Source organism: Hipposideros armiger, unplaced genomic scaffold, assembly GCF_001890085.2.
Source record: "Hipposideros armiger isolate ML-2016 unplaced genomic scaffold, ASM189008v1 scaffold_7, whole genome shotgun sequence".
NCBI lineage: Eukaryota > Metazoa > Chordata > Mammalia > Chiroptera > Hipposideridae > Hipposideros > Hipposideros armiger.
This window is the reverse complement of record NW_017731357.1, coordinates 5,273,408-5,293,046: the sequence shown is the minus strand read 5'-3', so window position 1 is coordinate 5,293,046 and position 19,639 is coordinate 5,273,408. Positions and strand designations below refer to the sequence as shown.

At 36.5% G+C, this 19,639-nt stretch overlaps 2 protein-coding genes across 16 annotated transcripts in view; one reads left to right on the top strand and one right to left on the bottom strand.

The window, feature by feature from the left end:
* The window catches only part of CASK (calcium/calmodulin dependent serine protein kinase), a 415,968-nt gene that overhangs the window by 128,169 nt on the left and 268,160 nt on the right, over window positions 1-19,639 (bottom strand). For all 14 annotated transcript variants that reach the window (XM_019649798.1, XM_019649806.1, XM_019649845.1 and 11 more), the window contains one exon: window positions 2,975-3,077. In XM_019649798.1, coding sequence (XP_019505343.1) covers window positions 2,975-3,077 — 103 coding nt within the window. The remainder of the gene's footprint in view (window positions 1-2,974; window positions 3,078-19,639) is intronic.
* On the top strand, window positions 11,689-18,701 carry GPR34 (G protein-coupled receptor 34). 2 transcript variants are annotated; one of them, XM_019649917.1, is made up of 3 exons: window positions 11,689-11,778; window positions 12,427-12,519; window positions 16,966-18,701. In XM_019649917.1, exon 3 carries the CDS (start codon window positions 17,048-17,050, stop codon window positions 18,182-18,184), a length of 1,137 nt encoding a protein of 378 aa, XP_019505462.1. In that variant the 5' UTR covers window positions 11,689-11,778; window positions 12,427-12,519; window positions 16,966-17,047; the 3' UTR covers window positions 18,185-18,701. The 2 variants fall into 2 exon arrangements, with proteins under 2 accessions (XP_019505462.1, XP_019505470.1); XM_019649925.1 differs by lacking the exon at window positions 11,689-11,778 and adding an exon at window positions 11,925-11,988.

The window sequence follows — 19,639 nt, the reverse complement described above, 5'->3', positions numbered from 1 at the left end:
AGATGTGATTAAAAAATACGGTGAGTGTTTAAATTTAAAAAAATTATAACAATAAAAGACACATTGCCATTAATCCCCCTCAAAATACTCCCCCTCGTTTCGAACACACTTATCCCATCGTTCTTGCCACTTTCTGAAGCAGTTCTGGAAGTCCTCTTTCATGAGTGTCTCTTTACATGCTGTCGTGACTGCCTTGATGTCCTGAATCAATTCAAAAGGTTTACCTTTCATGGTCATTTTGACTTTGGGAAGAGCCAGAAGTCGCATGGTGCCAGGTCCGGTGAATAAGGTGGGTGAGGACACACTGCAATGTTTTTATTAGACAGAAATTGCTGTACCAGAAGCAATGTGTGACATGGAGTCAGAAGTGATGTGTGACACGAAGCCTTTCGGGTGTGATAAAAAACTATGGCAAATGTTGCTGCCGAGTGCCATCCAATGGAAAGGCAGGGATCTTCAACATGGAAAGCGGCGCGTCGAACCTTAGTAACAGTGTGTGACAAGTTTGAACTTGTTCGGTGCAGTCAGTCGGGTGTGAGCTACGGTTGAGACAAGGTATGTTTTGAAGTGTGCCATAAATCATCCTCCATCTTGACAATGCTCCGTGTCACACATCGCTTCTGGTATACGGCAATTTCTGTAAAATGAAAACATGATGGTGTGTCCTCATCCACCTTATTCACCAGATCTGGCACCGTACGACTTCTGGCTATTACCCAAAGTCAAAATGACCATGAAAGGTAAACCTTTTGAATTGATTCAGGACATCGAGGCAGTCACGACAGCGCAATTAAAGACACTCACGAAAGGACTTCCAGAGCTGCTTCTGAAAGTGGCAAGAACAATGGGATAAGTGTGTTTAAAGCAAGAGGGAGTATTTTGAGGGGGATTAATGGCAATGTATCTTTTACTATAAATAAATTTACTGTAAATAAAAAACATTGTATTAATTTTTTTATTTAAACATTCACTGTATTGTTTGATTACACCTTGTATAACAAATAAAAGGAATTAGTTTCACTTCATTTTATCCCATCAACCTTGGCGATGTAATCATCAGAATTTATTTGTTATAATTGTGTAGTCTTAACATAGGGGTGATCTGTACAAATACCATATTTGAGTGTCAGTTTAACAGCAACAATTTTTTAAAAACAACAACTTTGGATTTGTAGTTGATTTCAAGATTAATATGAACCAGCAGTATGGTGTGGTGTCCAAAAAACTAATTCAACTCAGGGACCCTGATAAAAATTTAAGACCCACAGCAAAAGAAGTGAGAGCCCAAAGCTCCTGTGTGCTGGACTGTATCTGTAATTGTGTTCAGTCCTGGTTCCATACTTTGTGCATAGTGAGGAGAGTCTGACCCAGTTTATATGAGGAATGGCTAATTTAACCTAGGCAAGTTAACTCAGACAACACTTCGAGGAAAATGACAGCTGTCTTCAAACATCTGAATGGTTCTCATGTGGAAGGATTACAACTGTTCAGTGTGGCTCTAAAAGTGAAAATTAGGACCACTGGGTGGAAGTCATAGGAAGATAGATTTCTATTCAATGCAAGGATGAATGTTTCAATACTTAAGGAGCTTTCCAAAAATGGAATGGACTGTCCTGAGACATAGTGAATTCTTTGCCATCTGAGGAATTAAACTAGAGCTAAGGCTTTTGCTGGGAATTTTATGAGAGAATTCAATCATTAGTTACAAGACTGGAGAAGTTAAGACCCCTTTGAATCCTGAGATTCAATCATTCTATGATTACACTATGCTTTATTACCTGACCCTTTGGTCATTCTTCTAATCACAGATGAAAAGTTTTGAATTAGGAAAAAAAAAATCAGTTTTTGAAGGTATATGCAACTTGTAGTTTCTCAGATTATTGGAAGTGATTAGCTGGAATAAAATGCAAAACTAGAAGAAAATTTAAATCTAATTTAATTTTAGAGGGCAATGTGGTGAAATAACGATTTAAAGAATACAACTATGACTCATGGCTCATTTTGCAGAAGATGGTCTGTGTTAACGCTGCTTTGATATTTTAATAATAGTGAATGAAATTAAATGAAATAACCTGTGGAACAGATTATTACTTTGATAGTTATCATTTGTCAGGTATTTGAATTTAATACAAGCATTCTTGAAAGATGACAAGTTTAAAAAGTTTCTGTTGACATTTTTCGTATTTTTCCTCTTTGTGAAGGCTGGCAGTATGTGGAGAGAGAAAACAGAAGGCAGTGACGACAAGGCTGATAGTTTATAGAATGGAGAGCTAAATACTTTGCAAAACTCAGGAACAGAGCTAAAAACAGGACAGCATTCTGAGTTGGAATCTATTGAAAGCAATAAACAGAAAACCAAATACTTGAATCTGTAATTAGCATCCACCTCTGTACTCTACATTGGTGAAGAAAGTTTGTTGTAACTTTTCTTCTTTGCTTTCTGGCATCGGAATTTTCTATTATGGTCTGCTTTGGCTAATAATAAAATCAGTCTGCATTCACATCTGCTTGCTTTTCCCATACACACAAAATTATGGCTTGAGCAGGGTTCTTTGACAAATGGAAAGAGGAAAGCAGTATGAAATTAAAAATTAGCCATAGATGTAAACCTGAAAGTGGTTAATCCACACATTTTAGCTTTGACTTTGTTTGGTCAGTTCCACTTTAAAAGTCACTTTGCCTCAAATGCCATCTTCTTCCAACACTGTTTTAATCTCTGTATGTAGGCTCTCTTCTCTGTTAAGTTCTGGGGATATAGAGTAAAAAGACAGTCTATTCTTAAGGGACTAAAATTCTAGCTATGACTAGAGAGTTATTAAATTAAAAACTATATGATGGCACATTTGGGGGGTGGGGTAGGGCTGGTTGGGATGGGGTATGAAACACTGAAAATAGACTAACATTAAGTTTGAAAGTTTTACACCAGCCTGAAAGTGACCAGGTTTTGAAGGTTATTTTTTAAAAGTGTTCTTACCTCCAGCTACAAGTCCAGACTCCCCTAACTGAATAGCTACCCCGAAGCCCCCAAGTTTAACAGGTGCCGAGTTTTCTTTTGAGGCGAGGAGAACACAGTGGGGCTGAAAAGAAAAAGAGACAAACAAATAAAAAATAAACTAAAGATAAGGATTAACTGAAGATAAACAATTTACACAAAACCAAGTAACATGACAATATAGTAATACATTAAAAATTTCTGGAATTATTTTGGATGCTTGAATTATTTGTCTATTTTTACTTCTGGCTGATTTCTCCAAACACTTACCTGTTCTATCCAATATTTTTCAAGTATTATTTGCATCTAAGATTAGGGTATGATGTTAAGAATTACTCAGGATACTAATTACTATGTTGTACCCCTGAAAATAATATAACATTGTATGTCAACTATAATTAAAGAAATAAATTAAAAAATAATTACTCAGGAAGTATGTATTTTCAAGAAAGACAGATATATTTTCTGTCTTTCAAGCAATATTCTCTTCCTTTGAGTGACAGTCTACATTTGTTTAAGGAAAAATATATTTTATACTTCCTGTCAAAATGTTCTGAAGGTAAAGCTGACAGGAATGCTGCAGGATATGGGGTGTGAGAAAAAGCTAAGTCAAGGATGACAACTAGGTTTTTGTTCTGGGCAACCAAGTGAAAATGAAGATGCTATTTACTGAAATTGGAAACACAGGGGGAGGCGTTTGTTCGAGGGAGCAAGAATTTGGTTTCACACAAATTGAGAGTGGGAGTTTATAAAACGGGAGAGGGAAGGCTGGGATTAGAGGTATAAATTTGGGATTAACCACATACAGATAGCATTTACAGCTAAGGTAATGAATTAAATTGCTTAGGGAGTGCTACTGGTAGAGAAGAGAAGAGGTCGAAAGATTGAGACCTGGTGCTCGACAATATTTGAGGTTAGGAAAATGAGAACAATCTAGCAAAGGAAACAGAATGCCTAGACAGTGAAACAGGAGGAAAATCAGAAGAATTTGTTGTCCTGAAATGCTACTGAGAGGTCATTTAAGATAACCGAGACTGACCATTAGATTTGGCAATTTCGATGTCACTGGTAACCTTGATAAAAGGGGTTTTAGTGGTATAATAGAGACAAAAAAAATCCCATTGGACTAAGTTCAAGAGAATGAACATGTTTTATTATTTTTTTTACCTTTTTTAAAAAAAAATTAATTGATTTATTTTTAAAAAATGACACCACCAAATGCTGGTGAGAATGTGACAACTGGATCACTGATATATTGCTAGTAAGAAAATAAGCCACTCTGGATAACAGTTTGGTAGTTTTTAAAAAAACTAAACATGCAACTATCATACAACCCAGCAACTGCAAATTTGTGTATTTATCCCAGAGAAATAAAAAGTTACATTCACACAAGAACCATGAATATTTATAGCAGCGTTTTCCATGACAGAGATAGAGAATGGGAAAGATGATATGGAGATAGTAAATTCAGATATCTTTCAAAACTTTACTATACTAGGAATAGAGAAATGGGATGTAACAAGAACAGAATGTAAAGACAAGGAAGTTTCTTTAAAAAAAATTTTTTTAAAGATTTTTTTTTAAAATTGGGGAATTGGGGGATGGGAACAGTGCTGGGGAATCGGGGGAAAGGGGAACAGATAAGTTGCTGCCCTTTTTTTTGTTCTTCAGTCTAACTGTGGAGGACGTTGCTTCACTGGCCCAAGTTGGCACCATCATTGCGCTCTTCCCGGGTGAGGCAGATCAGTCGCCGGCTTCTGGACGGCCCCTCATGGCAGCTGCTGGCCGCTCACGCTGGTTGCTGGCTACATACGGTAGCCCATGGCAATCCACTGCCACAGGGGCTGCAGCCTATGCTGTCGCCGGCGACTCAGGGCAGCCCAGCTCCAGGTCGAGCTGTTGTTCAGCATCTTAGCTGTGGAGGGCAGCGTCACTGGCCCTCATGTGGGATCCGAACCGGGGCCCTCTGGCGTCCCAAGCCAGCTTTTAACCATCGCGCCACTCGGCCGGCCCTAAAAACTTTTTAATATTTACAACTGGAGACAACAGCTTAATAAACCTCCATGTACCTATCACTCAGCTTTAACAGTTACTGCCATTCTTGCTTCATCTATCTCCATTTATTATTGTTTTGCTAAAGTATTTTAAAACAAGTCATATCATTTCACCTGTTAATTGTTCAGTATTTCTAACAGACGATTTAAAAAAAATCCAATATCACATCCAATAAAATTAACAATTCTTTAATATCATCTAATATAAAACTATATTCAATGTTCCTTGACTGTCTCAAAATTGTCTTTTTACAGGTGGTTAGTTCAAAATGGTACTTAAGGTCCATACATTGTATTTGGTGATTATACCACTTAGTTTCTACTCTATAACATATCCTCCTCATACCTTCTCTAAAAATATTCATGTCATCGATTTGTTAGGATACTAGGTAATTTCCCCTGTGGAGTCTCCTATGATCTGGACTTGGCAAATGGTACCTACATTGCTTCACTTAATATGTTCCTCAATTTCCTGTATTTCCTGTAAATTGGTCATTATATCTAGAAACTTGATTAGATTCACATTCAATTTTAGGTTTTTTGCAATAATACTTCATATGTGGTGTATCTATATTAGCAGCCACTGATGCCTAGCTCCATAATTACGGATTTCAAAATGGAGGTTCTCCCCAACAGTTTGTTATGAAAACTATCAAACACAGAGAAACATGAAAGAATTGTACAATAAACAGACATATATTCACCACACAGATTCTACAATTAACATTATGCTACATTTGCTTTATCAAATATCTATTCATCTCTCTATCCAACCATTTAATTCTTCTTTCCACTACACTTCAGCACACATATCATTAGTTTAACATTTGTTTAAAATTATATTTAAGGTAAAATTTATATACTGTGAAATGCACAAATCTCAAGAGTACCATTAGAGAGTTTTGACAACCCAAATCCCTATCGAGATGTTATCTTCATCCCAGAAATCTCCCTCATCCCCTTCCCATTCAATCTCTGCTGCCATGGCCCCTGTACAAACCATTATTCTGATATTTTTCACCATAAGTTTGTTTTATCTGATAGAACTTCATATACACAAAGACATACAGTATATACTCTCTTACATAAGGCTTCTCTTTTTCAGCATGTTTCTGAGATTCATCTATTTTGTTGTGATCAGTAGTTCACTTCTTTTTATTGCTGAGTAAGTATTCTATTGTATGAATATACTACCGGTAGTTTGTTCATTCTACTGATGGACATTTGGGATGTTTCTAGTTTATGGATATTATGAATAAAGCTGCTATGAACTATTTCCAGAATAAGCTGGTTTTTAGGCAACCTCCAAAGGTCAACAATGAAGTGTTCTTTATTTATTATGAATTTATAGGTTTTTATATATTTGATATGTTTTGATCAATTGCAGCCATTATTCATTTTGATGCTCAAATTGTTATATTTTTGTCCAGTGGGAGCCCTTTTAAGTCAGACTCTCATGAAGAGTCTGGGGTGGACAGGTGGCTCAGTTGGTTAGAGTGCGTGCTCTGAACAACAGGGTTGCCAGTTCGATTCCCACATGGGCCAGTGAGCTGCACCCTCCACAGTTAGATTGAAGACAACTACTTGGCTTGGAGCTGATGGGTCCTGGAAAAGCACACTGTTCCTCAATAAAGTTTCTTAAAAAATAAAAGATTCTAGGGGTCTGATCACTTCCTTGCTTTCAGACACAAGAAAATGTTTGAGGCTTATCTTTTTTATTTCTTGCCCAGACCTGGAACCAGCCATTTCTCCAGTCAGCCCCATTTCTGTTAGTAGTTAAAGGTATAGAAATCCATGATATGGGTAGTATTAAGTATATTATTACTACTGGATTATCACTGCTTTGACTTTTCAGTGGACGGAGCTAAAAAATATATATATTTCTTAGGAGAAGAAAAATAAACCACCGATTCATACTGATGCTTCTTCCTGCTCAATTATAAGGTTTTTACTTCTTTGTTTTTTGTCAAGTGATGTTGGTACCCGATGACATTAACAAAATTACTCATTTGCCTTACCCTTTAGTGTGTGTATAACAGTTTAAAAATAACAATGCTTATATTACCAGCAACAAAACCACGGTATGCTGTTTAAGATTTCTTTGTGTTTTTTTTTTGTCCTTAGGATATAACCTAACAGGGATTCCTAGTTAAAATACTGTTTTACTGTTGAATAAAGAATTCATGAGTCTATGCTGATATAAATAAGTAAATAAAGAGGGGGAGAGAAAAAGCTTTCCTTTAAGTTCCTTTTCTTAATTAAGAAAATTAATTTATAAATGTATAAGAAATTCTGGCATTAGAAAATCACCATTTGGCAATTATCACCATCATAATTGATTCAGGTTTGAACCATCAAAGGGTGCTAACTAGTGGGTGAAATTTTGAAGAGTGACAAAATATTTATATAATATCAAAGTAGTTCACCACAGGATAGTTACTAATTACAAAAGGTACAATAGTAATTTTACAGAGGAGAAACCTGGCAGACACTACTGTCAAAGTTACTATTGCGAGTAATGGGACTGATAGCACGTGGTTCCTTCACTGAGCTGAGCTCAGCAACACTCCTGTGGTATTCCAGCCAAAGGATGTAACTGGATTTAATTATGAGGAAACATCAGACAAACCCAAACTGAGGGGCATACAAGAAAGTAACCCGCCCATGTTCTTCAAATACTGTTCAGATTAAAGGAATTGAAGGAGACCAAAGAGATTGTACAGCTAAAATGCAATACATGATCTTCTTTTTATTTTTGCTATAAAGGATATTATTAAAACAATTGAAATTGGAGCAAGTTCTAGAGATTACATGACAGTATTCTTTCAATATATATTCCCTAATTTTGATAATTTTATTGTGGTTGTTAAGAGAATTTATTTTTAGAATTACATAGATAGGTAGATAAAGAGATAGATAAGAGTAAGAGATTGAGAAAAATAAAACAAAGAAAAAAGTTAATGTATGAAGAATCTGAGTGAAAGTTTATCTGGAATTGTTTGTACTACTTAACTTTTCTGTAAGTGTAAAATTATGTAAAAAAAAGAAACAAAAAACCCCAAAACAAAACAAGAAAACAACCCACCGTATTTTAAAGTCACTTAAAAGAATTCTCATGGTTATACTTTCAATTTGCTACACAGTGAGGTCAATTTGTTTTAATTAGATTTTTTACCTAATTTGGTGTTTTAATTACATTAAACATGCACATAGTTCCCAAGTCAAAACTGTACATAAACACCATTCAGAGAGGTCTAGCTTTTGTCTCCTCTCCCCATTCCCAACCTCTCTCCCACCTCATAAGTAACTATTTGTATTTATTTTTGGTTTATCCTTCCATTGTTTTGGGTGTTTTTTTGAAAATAAGAAAATACATATAAATTTTCAAAATTTTCACATAAAAATATATCTGATAGATGACGCCATAGAAATACCTAGAGATTTTCAGGGAGGTTTTGTTGTTCTTTCATTGTTTTAAAGAGAGACATTTGTGTGCTGATGGGAAAGATCCTGTACAAAGAAAAAATGACCCCAGGAGAGAGAAGGGATGGGGTGTAATGCACAAGTGGGGTGAGGGATTGGCCCTGGTGACAGTGAAGAAGGCAGTGTACTGGGGCACCTGTAGATGGCAGACAGATGTCTGTATAGGAAGATGAGGAAGTGCTCTTCTGAGCGCTTCTATTTTCCATTTACTTTGAAATAAAAAGTGATCATCAGGTGGGAGTAGGAAAGGGGTCGGGGCTGTTGGCAGTTTGAGAAGAGTGACTTTGTGAAAAAGTATTTTCAAAGAACAGGAACATGAATTGATTAAGGCAGTGGTTCTCAAACATTAGCATCAGAATCACACAGATTTGCTGGCCTCCATTCCCTAGAGTTTCTGATTCATAAGGTCTGGGATGAGGTCAAGAATCTGCATTTCTAACAAGGTCTTGAGTGATATTGATGCTACTGATCTGGGAACCATACTTTGAGACTAAGGAAATAAAGCAAGATTGCTGGCAGCTCAGGGGCCCACTTGAAGTTTGTGGTCATGAATTTGTAGTGAGACTGATTAGCATGATTGTGTGTTTGAACCTAGCAGTCCTCATTTGAGCTGGCAGGGTTTAGGCCTGGAGTAAGTAGGTGGCGAGCTGAATTTAACCAGGGTTGGGATTTAGATAAAGAGAGGATAATGATATCGGGAATAGAGGGTACCAAACAAGCATATCCATTTATTTCTTCCCTTTTACTTTTATCTTTATATAAATAAAAAGCTAAGATACCAATAAAGGAGGAAGCGGAAGGGTGAGAGGAAGAGGATATATAGGAATGAGGTAAGAATATAGACAGAAAGTAGAAAGTTCAGAATGAATAGAAAAAAGCTCATATAAAGAAAGAACTAGAAAAAGATTATACTCATATCTGGTCACATTAGGGCCAGAGCACTGAAGTTTGAAAAAACAGAATCAATATTTTGAAAAGGGATGGCCTAGGTGTGGAAAAATAGCTAGCATAGCATAGAAGAAGATATTTATATTAATTGTATGAAATAGAAGGCTAATAGATAAACACCTATTTAGCCATCAAAAAAAATATACTGCCAGGATCTTGAAAAGATATCTGCACACCCATGTTTATTGCAGAATTATTCACAATAGCCAAGAGGTGGAAGCAACTCAAATGTCCATCACAGGTGAATGGATAAAGAAAATGTGGACATACAATGGAATATTATGCAGCCTTAAAAGAAGGAAATCCTGGGCTGGCTGAGTGGCGCTTTGGTTAGGAGTTGGCTTGGGACGCCAGCTCTGAGCAGCAGGACCCCGGTTCCCATCCCACATGAGGGCCAGTGATGCTGCACCCTCTACAGCTAAGATGGTGAACAACAGCTCGACCTGGAGCTGGGCTGCTGTGAGTCGCCGGTGAAGGCGTAGGCTGCAGTGGGGCTGGCCGGCAGCGGATGTGAGCTTTTTTTAAAAAAAGAAGAAAATCCTGTCACGTGCAAAAGCATGGGTGAACCTTGGTGATATTATGCTAAAAGAAATAAGCTAGTCATAAAAGGACAAACAGTACATGATTCCACTCAAAATCATCTAAAGTAGTCAAAATCATACAAAGTAGAAAGGTGGTTGCTAGGGATGGGCGAAAGAGGGAGGAGGAATTAGTGCTTAGGGCAGCGGTTCTTAACCTTCCTAATGCCGCGCGACCCCTTAATACAGTTCCTCATGTTGTGGTGACCCCCAACCATAAAATTATTTTCGTTGCTACTCTATAACTGTAATTTTGCTACTGTTATGAATTATAATGTAAATATCTTTTTGTTTTCCGATGGTCTTAGGCAACCCCTGTGAAAGGGTTGTTTGCCCCCAAAGGGGTCGTGACCCACAAGTTGAGAACTGCTGGCTTAGGGGGTACAGAGTTTCGGTTTTGCAAGATGAAAAAGTTCTAGAGATCTGTTGCACAACAATTTATACTTAACACTACTGAACTGTACATTTAAAAATAAATTATTAAGATGGTAAAATTTAATGTTATGTGCTTTTTTTTACAACACACACACACACACACACACACACACACAAACAAACTTCTTGCCAGACTAATATAGCAATCACACCAGGCCAATACAGTGATCATCTTCCTTCTCAGAGGTTCTAGGAGGGGAGCTAAGAGCTACAACATTATTTTATTCTAGCAATTTAAAAATATTCTGTCCCATGTATTATATTTATAACAAACTAAAAGCTCTGGAGAATATGATGTTCAGAAAAGTGTATATACTCAGACATAATTAGAGTTTGATAAAACCCAATGAGTTAAATATTATTTAGTGCAAACAAAGTTGCTGGGCAACAACTATGGGGAAAATACAAATTAACTTTTCTTCATTTCAAATGACAACCAAAAAAGGGAAAATGACATTAAATTGCAGGGCCAGTAATTACATAAATGGACAGGTAGTGGTTAAATATTGGATTAGGACCAAAACAAAAATTGCAGAATTCCTTCATTATGTTTTTAAAATATAGGAGATATTTCACTTTAATTGGGAGAATTTATCACAGTAATAAAATGGGGAGAATACCATCACAAGTCTCATCTAGTCCTAAAATTACAAGATTAAAAAAAAAATAAATCCAAGGTCTTAAAGGAATACATGGAAATAGACTAAAATATCATATAGATCAAATAAAGCTTTAAAAAATTAAAGAATAAAATAATTCGTTACTAATGTTAGTATCAGTCAATAAAGGAATGGCATTTTATGTGAATAACTAAATTTCTAAAACCAATCTAGAAAAGAACAGGAATTCAGTGCTTGTGTTTTAAAAGTCCATATAGCAATATTTACATATAATTTATTATGAAAAACAGAAAATGCATATTTCTGCTTAGAATTTATAAAGCTTCCTTATTTTGAGAAATAAGAGAAAACTTCCCACAATTGTCAAGGTGAAAGTATTTATAAAAATATATATAATTTCCTAAAGTTAAGTGTTCATTGAGCTTAAAGTTGTTACATAGTGATATGAGGCTTTTAAATATTTTCACAAGGAGTCTCAGGTTGTCATATTGAAAAAAGAAAGAAAAGGGAAAAAAAAACACCCTATTACCACACGCAAATATAAAAAAAGAAAACCCCAACCAATTGGACCTCGACCGGATGGAGGAAACTAGTTGACAAACCAAGAGAAGTTTCTGTGTCTAGGGAAGCTTGGGGTTCAGCTCCTTTTACTTCAGAGAGCTTGAACTGTGAGTATTCCTTGATGTTAACTACATAAATGATCCTTTATTTTAGTTAAAATTTGATTATCTGAATATTAAAAGTGAAACCTGTTTCATGGTGACACTTGGTTTTAGAACCTTGAGTAAACTGTTGAATGATGACTCGTCTGCCTTGACTTAACTTTTAAAATGTAGCTGTGTCTTCTTAGTTACTTGAAGTACTTTGGGATACTGGAGGTATTTAAGCTCATACTACCAATATTGTCACATTGATTATATTTTGTATACTGCCATAAAGACTTGCAGATCCACTTCAATCAATTAGAAGTTATTTTCATATACAACAAATTTTATTTCTAATGTATTATAAATGATCTGTAACTTATTAATTTTATTAAGTTATGCTGTCTCCCTATTTTCAATAGTATTTTCTTTATTATACTGTTATTATTTTATAGTAATTACCAGACCAATTGAATGTTAAGTTTTGTGTTTCAGAAGAAAATAAGGTGAATATTGGAGAAAAGCAAAAGCAAAATACTCTTTAGTTAATTCAACTAACTAAAATTAAAAAAATGTTTTTTTAGACATAGTTACATTTATAACAAAACCTAATGTACTACAAATTGTATTATTTCCAAAGTAAGATGCTTTCAATTTTCATTCTGTATGCAGCATTTAATGCAGTTTTTGAAGCATGGACTGAATGATTCAGTCATTATCAAGCCAGACTACAAACAGTGAACGGTTGCTACCATTGCCAAATAGGTATGTATTTTAACATAGCAATGTGATGTTTCCACGACCATACCCAAACTGCATTTAAAAAGCTTTGCGCATTGGAAGCCACAGTGGAATCTGTTGGGTTCATGAAGTTCCTACATGAACCAGTTGAAAAACATTGGCAAAGGGAGGGTGGTGGTGCTGGTGGGTCCACTGCTACATGACCATAGGGTTGCAAACTTCAGGAATTGCCAAGTAACAACACTCGAAACTATTTACCATCTATTAGCAGGAAACCATTGTGACTACGTCAGTAGAGCACATGAGTCATAAGTAATGTCTACTGGGAAATTAGTCCACTATATGAACACAGTGGTTTGTTTCCTGTCTTCACCAGGCATTCTTAACAAATAAGTGGTTTTTAAAACATCAATAAATGGCCTGAAGAACAGTGAGTGATTGACACATTGTAAAGGAGGCAAAAACCAGCCATTAAATTTAAAACAGAATCTCACCTGTTAATTTGTTAATAAATGACTGGACACCAGCTATTTCATATATGGTTTTAAATGATGGCTACTAATTACTATTTAAACAAATGAATTGCTTTTGCTTTATTCTCTTTAAGCTTGAAAATAAAGCAAAACCAGAAAGGTTTATTGGCGATCTTGTCCAACTATTACTTATTTTATTTGCAGATTAGAGGTGAGGCAAATGGTTTCAGGATATGTGTTTTGTGCTAACAGCTTTCTAGAAACATCTTGATTAAGGCTATCAGGCCTAGAAGTAAGTTGGAAAAGATATGCTCTGGGGGAAGTGCCGAACATTCTGATTAAAGACTTGTGATTCTGTAAACTGTACTTATTTACTTACTATAATGGACATAGCAAATAAAAAGATTAATGCCTTTTCCAAAAGTGAAGCTAGATGGCATAATTTCCTCTTAAAATTGCTAATGTGGATAATGTTAAAGGAATCATGTCAAAACACTGCTGATGGAACTCGTTATTAATAATGAAAATGCTGATCGTATGTGATTAGGAGGAAGACGGTTGGGTGAAAAGGATCATAGGCTCTAAAAGCTAGACAGATTTGAGTCCCAACTTGGGTACTGCCAGTTAAGAGCTGTGTGGTCATGGGTAAAGATCATACCCTCTTGATCTTTCAATGACCTCTTTTGTAATACCTACCTTATGCGGTATTATAAGGATTATATAAATGAAATAACATAAATATGCTTAACACACTGCCTGGTACACAGTAAATGCTAAATAAATATTAGTTAATGGTTCAGCTGTCTAGCTCCAGGATTCAATCTGAATGCACATTAGAATCCCCTGAGGAGCTTTTAAAGGAAACCATTGTCTGGGGTCCATTCCAGACCTATTAAATCAGATGTGGAGATGAAGCCAGGCACTGGTATCTTTAACGTCCTCACGGGAATTCTAATATGCAGCCAGGATTGAGAACCACTGAGAAGCTCTTCTACACAGCACCCAATTGGTGAAAATCTTGTCAATCTCTGGTGGTAAGACCCTTATTGCCTCCCAAGATAGATTGTTTCATTCTAAAACAGCATTTCCTCAAAAGGAGGCAACATCTGTCTGTGCCATTTCTACTCACTGGTTCTTGTTCTGCTTTTTGAAGACACTATCACTAGGTGAAATCCTTTTCTCCCAGCCTTGTAAAGCATTCACATCTCCAGGATAAGGTGCCTATTTCCTTTAACTCGCTCCTATGACTGGATTTGGGCTTTTCTCCCCATTGGCTCTGTGGCCTTTTCTAAGTGTGCCGCTGAGGATGAAACACTGGATTCCAGGTAGAACCCTATCAACTTGGGAGAGAACCAGATCAGCAGTAACAATCTTCATTTCAGACATTCCATATCTATGAATCCAACCAAAGAAGGGGTTAGTTTTTGTTGCTGCCACATCACATTACTGATATGGCAACTGCAGTCAATTGCAATTGTATTTCTGTTAATGCAGCTAAAGCCCTTCCTATACTTGAACAGCTGATTTTAATATCCACATGAAGAACATTGCATACTTTTCTACTAAATTGTCTCTTTCATGCAACAATATTTATTGTGCTAAGCACTTGGTACACAGAGGCAAACAAAACAGACTTCGTTCCTAACTCTAACGGAGTTTAAAATATAGCATGGGAGAAGGAAAAAAACTTTAGTTTTTAGTCATTTCAGCCGTCCAAGCTCTCAAAATCACATCACTTGTCACACCTCAGCTCCCTTTCATCAGTGGCTATGAGATGTTTCTACCTGAGCCTCTCCACCAGCTCCCTAAAGTCCCGCAACAGGTGCCCATTTCCCCTTCCTGATAATCCAGATTGCATTATCAGCTTCATTTCTGGCAGCCTGCCATTCTTCCCAGAGTGCCCTTTCCATTTAGAATTTCATAACACAAAAAAATGCCTGAAAGTTTCTATCCACTTTATGAAATCTGTCTTCCTGCAGTTGAGGCACACGGCAGACTAGATAGACTGGCCTCCTGCCTCCCTCCCTCCACTTCCCTGAGCTCTGTGAAAAGGCTCTTACTAAGAATTACATAACTTCCTCTTCACCAGTTCCTTTCCCCCGTAAACAATTCTCTCTTATTGCAAAATTTTAAACCCTGAATTTTGCCCTCCACCAAAATGGTTTCATTTTGATCCAATTATAGGTAGAGTTAAGAAAGGCTAAGCTCTTCCAAATATTTCTCTTTGCGTATAATGCCAAATGAGGAAATTAATTGCTGTAATTCAAATCCACTTTACAGCATTCAGAGTTTGAATACACATGCCTACAAAAATGTTTACCGAGAGCAGGGTCTCTATCTTGTTTCACCTTTGTTTCCCAAGTAGTACTTGGCCAGGTATGAAATACCGGAGCTGCCAAAAATACGCACACACATTTTAAGAGATGTTATCTATGTATTATTATTGGGTTGTCGGAAAAGTCATGACGCATTTTTGCAATGAAAAACATAGAAAAAAATACATCATGACTTTTCCGACAACCCAATACTTTTAGAAGTTGAATTGAATTGCGTAGCAATATGCATGACGTTCGCTCAAAAGATGGCATTAATCAAATGAATGCTAGCGTCATTCACTGTATTACAATTTTAATACAGTTTTTTCCTTTTTTAAAATGTGTATACATTTTTTGGGCACCCTCTGTATTTACTAAAATGAGGTTAATCAAAAGGTGTTTTTTAAAAAGCTAACTTTCATTGAGCGCTTAAATGCCAGGGTTAAGTTTTTCATATGCATTTTTCATTTCTACAAACAAGAAAACTGAGGTTTAGAAAAGATTACATTGTTTGCCCAAGGTCACAGAGTTAGTTAGGTCTGATTTTGATAGCCTTGCTCTGAATGTCTTTCTGCTATACCTGCTAAGAGGCTGCTGTAGAGAAAAAGGGCACTCTAAGCAAGGAATGTGATGAGGCCTCCCGGAATCCTCTCCTGACGTCTTCTAGCTCTTTATGATGACCTCTCAGACTGAGCTCTTCATAGCAGGCAATGCCCAGGAAAGGGCCAATAACAAGTAGCGCTGCTAACAGTCTCTGCTGTCACAAGCAAGTGGAATCCACACACTATCTTCTTATAAGGTTCTAGTCTCAAATTACCTAACTCAGGGCATTATTTCAGCTGCAGCTAGTTACTTTCAAAATCTTGGATGCACATCTGTTTCCCATCTACATTATCACTCTATGCTATGCTTCTAGGTCAGAAGACTTTCTGACTGGACTCACTGGCAGCGCTGCCACCTGACTTGGGTTTGTCTGGCTACTTTGCTCTCCTGTGCAGGGTTACAAGTCTGCCTAGGAGGCAGGTGCTGTGCTCTCTTGGTCTGTTATGTTAATTGCACGCCCCTGTAAACAGATGATTGTGATATGCTCCACTTGGTCTTAGGTTGAAAAGGAAGAAATGTAGGACCCTTTTCTCTATTCCTACTATGGAACGAGAGGCTGCTACAGTTTATCTGTCACATGCCATGTGGCAACATGTGGCAAAATAAATGAATGCCACATATGAAGGAAGGAGTCAAGTTAGGAAGCTGGACAGGGGCCAGCAGTGGGCCCAGCTCACTTAACGGCTGTAACTAGCTTTAGGGAAATGGACGCTCACCTTTGAAAAATATGACCTGTCATTTCTCTTCACCTCCATCTCTATTCCCATAACAACCTGCCTAAAGGAAGATGATTTTATAGTTCAGTTATTTAATACAGTAAATAAAACAAACCTTGAACATATACCACAGCCAAAGGAAAGGGTAGAGCAGGACATTCCATAAGATTCTACTATATTTGCTGCTTGTTTTGTGATACCATAATGCTGCTACATACATAGTGTAGATATTCAAATGGTCCAAAGTAGGATAAAAGTAAAGTTTCTCACAGTGTTTGAAAAGAAATCATTTATTATTTATGCTTGGAGTTCAAGTGACTTATTAAAATAAGAGATGACTCAATGTTTGGCATTCTGTTGTAGGAAAAATCTGAAGACCTTATAAAAGCTACACATGAAGAACATGTCATTTGGCACCTTCACTTTTTGATCCCTACCGAAGACGATGAGAAGTCACACCACAACAATGACGACTACTTCAGTCAGCAGCTGGCTCGACTCCTCCCAGGGAGTGCGCTTTATAACTAACCACAGCATCCAATCAGCACACAACGTATCAGGAGCATCAAATTTTACTGCCTGTGCTATGGATGAAAAATTACTCTCTAGTGTGTTAACAGCATTCTACTCTGTTATTTTCATCGTGGGACTGGTTGGAAACATAATTGCCCTCTATGTATTTCTGGGTATCCACCGCAAAAGAAATTCCATTCAGATTTACCTCCTTAATGTAGCCATTGCAGACCTCTTACTTATCTTCTGCCTCCCTTTCCGAATTATGTATCACATTAACCAAAACAAGTGGACGCTAGGTGTGATTCTTTGCAAGGTTGTGGGAACACTATTTTATATGAACATGTACATTAGCATTATTTTGCTTGGATTCATCAGTTTGGATCGCTACATAAAAATCAATCGGTCTATTCAACAACGGAAGGCAATAACAACCAAACAAAGTATTTATGTTTGCTGTACGGTATGGACAGTTGCTCTTGTTGGATTTTTAACTATGATTATTTTAACTCTTAAGAGGGGAGGTCATAATTCCACAATGTGTTTCCATTATAGAGATAAGCATAATGCAAAAGGAGAAGCAATTTTTAATTTAATTCTTGTAGTCATGTTCTGGATAATTTTCCTACTGATAATCCTTTCATATATTAAGATCGGCAAGAATCTATTGAGGATTTCTAAAAGGAGGTCAAAATTTCCTAATTCTGGTAAATATGCCACGACAGCCCGGAATTCCTTTATTGTGCTTATCATTTTTACTGTATGTTTTGTTCCATATCATGCCTTCCGATTTGTCTATATTTCTTTACAGCTAAATGTGTCATCTTGTTATTGGAAGGAAATCGTTCACAAAATCAATGAGATCATGCTGGTTTTCTCATCTTTCAATAGCTGCTTAGATCCAGTCATGTATTTCCTGATGTCTAGTAATATCCGCAAAATAATGTGCCAACTTCTTTCTAGACGATTTCAAGGGGAATCGAGCAGAAGTGAAAGCACCTCAGAATTTAAACCAGGGTACTCCCTGCACGAGGCACCTGTTGCAGCTAAAATTCAGTCTACTTCTTAAAGCATCTGAGATAAACATATTAAAAAGCCTCTCAATTCCTTGGAGAACTAAAAATTACAAAACAAAGCTGTAGCATTTACAAAGCTCAGGTCTTCTCAAAGCTATTTTCCTACTTCTGACATTTCACTTGCTTAACTGTAAAATATTTCAAGAACAAGAAAAGCTTATGTTCATCACTAGATTTTAATTCTGTATGTAAAATATTTTCAAAATAATACTGTTAAGCTAACACTCTTGACATAGATTATAAAGTTAAGTGAAATTTATGGCTTTAAGAACAGAATTAAAGAAAATGTCATAGTTTCTCAAGTCACTAAAGTAGTTACTCAAAATCAAGTGCCTAATACTAATTTAAAGTGTGTTTAAAAGTAAGCTAAATGATTTGAGAACCTACTTAAAATGTCAGAAAATATGTTGATTGTCATTTAAAAAGCTTGTAAGTTTGCCACTGTAATTCACTGATGCCTAAGCCTCTATAACAGATGAAATGATAATAAACTTCTACTAAAAAATGAAACCACCCACCATCTATCACTGCCTAGATAAAATGGAAAGAATTTAAGTACTGCACAGTAAAATCAAACAGCAGATGAGCTTAGAATTCAATAGCCTAGCAACAGGATTTAAAACTGCACCTTACTTAAAACAGATTTATAAATGACTCAGCCACCTTGAACCACACTTTGATGGAGTGAAATTGAAGATGTGCACACCCTGTGACCCAGAAAGTCCACTACTAGGTATACATCTTACAGGACCACTCAAACAAGTAAACAAGAAAACATATGTAATGATACTCAGTGAACTACTGTTCTTAATACTAAACAATTGGAAACAGCCTAAGTGATTATGCATCAGTAAAGAAATAGAGAAATTAATTGTGGCTTATTCACAAAGTGGGATACTACACAGCATTTCAATGAAATAAACTACACCAGCATGCATCAACATGGAGAATTCTCAAAAACAACATTGAACAACAAACAAACAAATTGCAAAAGTGTATGAAATCATTTATGTAAAATGCAAAAACACATAAAACAGTACCATATTCTTTATGGATCTACAGAAATGCAATAAAAATAAAAAAACATGCAAGATAATATACACAATGTGCACACCAACTGGGAGTTAATGGTTATATCTGGAGAGGTTTGAAGCAAACATGGCAAAATGTTAATGTCTGTTAAACCTGTGTGGCAGCACGTGGGTATTTGTTATGTTATCTTTGGTATATTTCTAAGGGTTTGGAATATTTCATAATAATAAAGAAAACCTGTAGATTAGAATTAAAAGGAGCAAATTCTGAAATTTTCATGTATGTTAAAAAATAATTGGAGAGTGGGCCGGCTGAGTGGCGCGTTGGTTAAGAGTTGGCTTGGGGTGCCAGCTCTGAGCAGCAGGGCCCCGGTTCGGATCCCACATGAGGGCCAGTGACACTGCCCTCTACAGCTA

Coding starts and splice junctions, on each gene's coding strand:
- GPR34 (XM_019649917.1), top strand. CDS start 17,048: ATGAGAAGTCACACCACAACAATGACGACTACTTCAGTCAGCAGCTGG.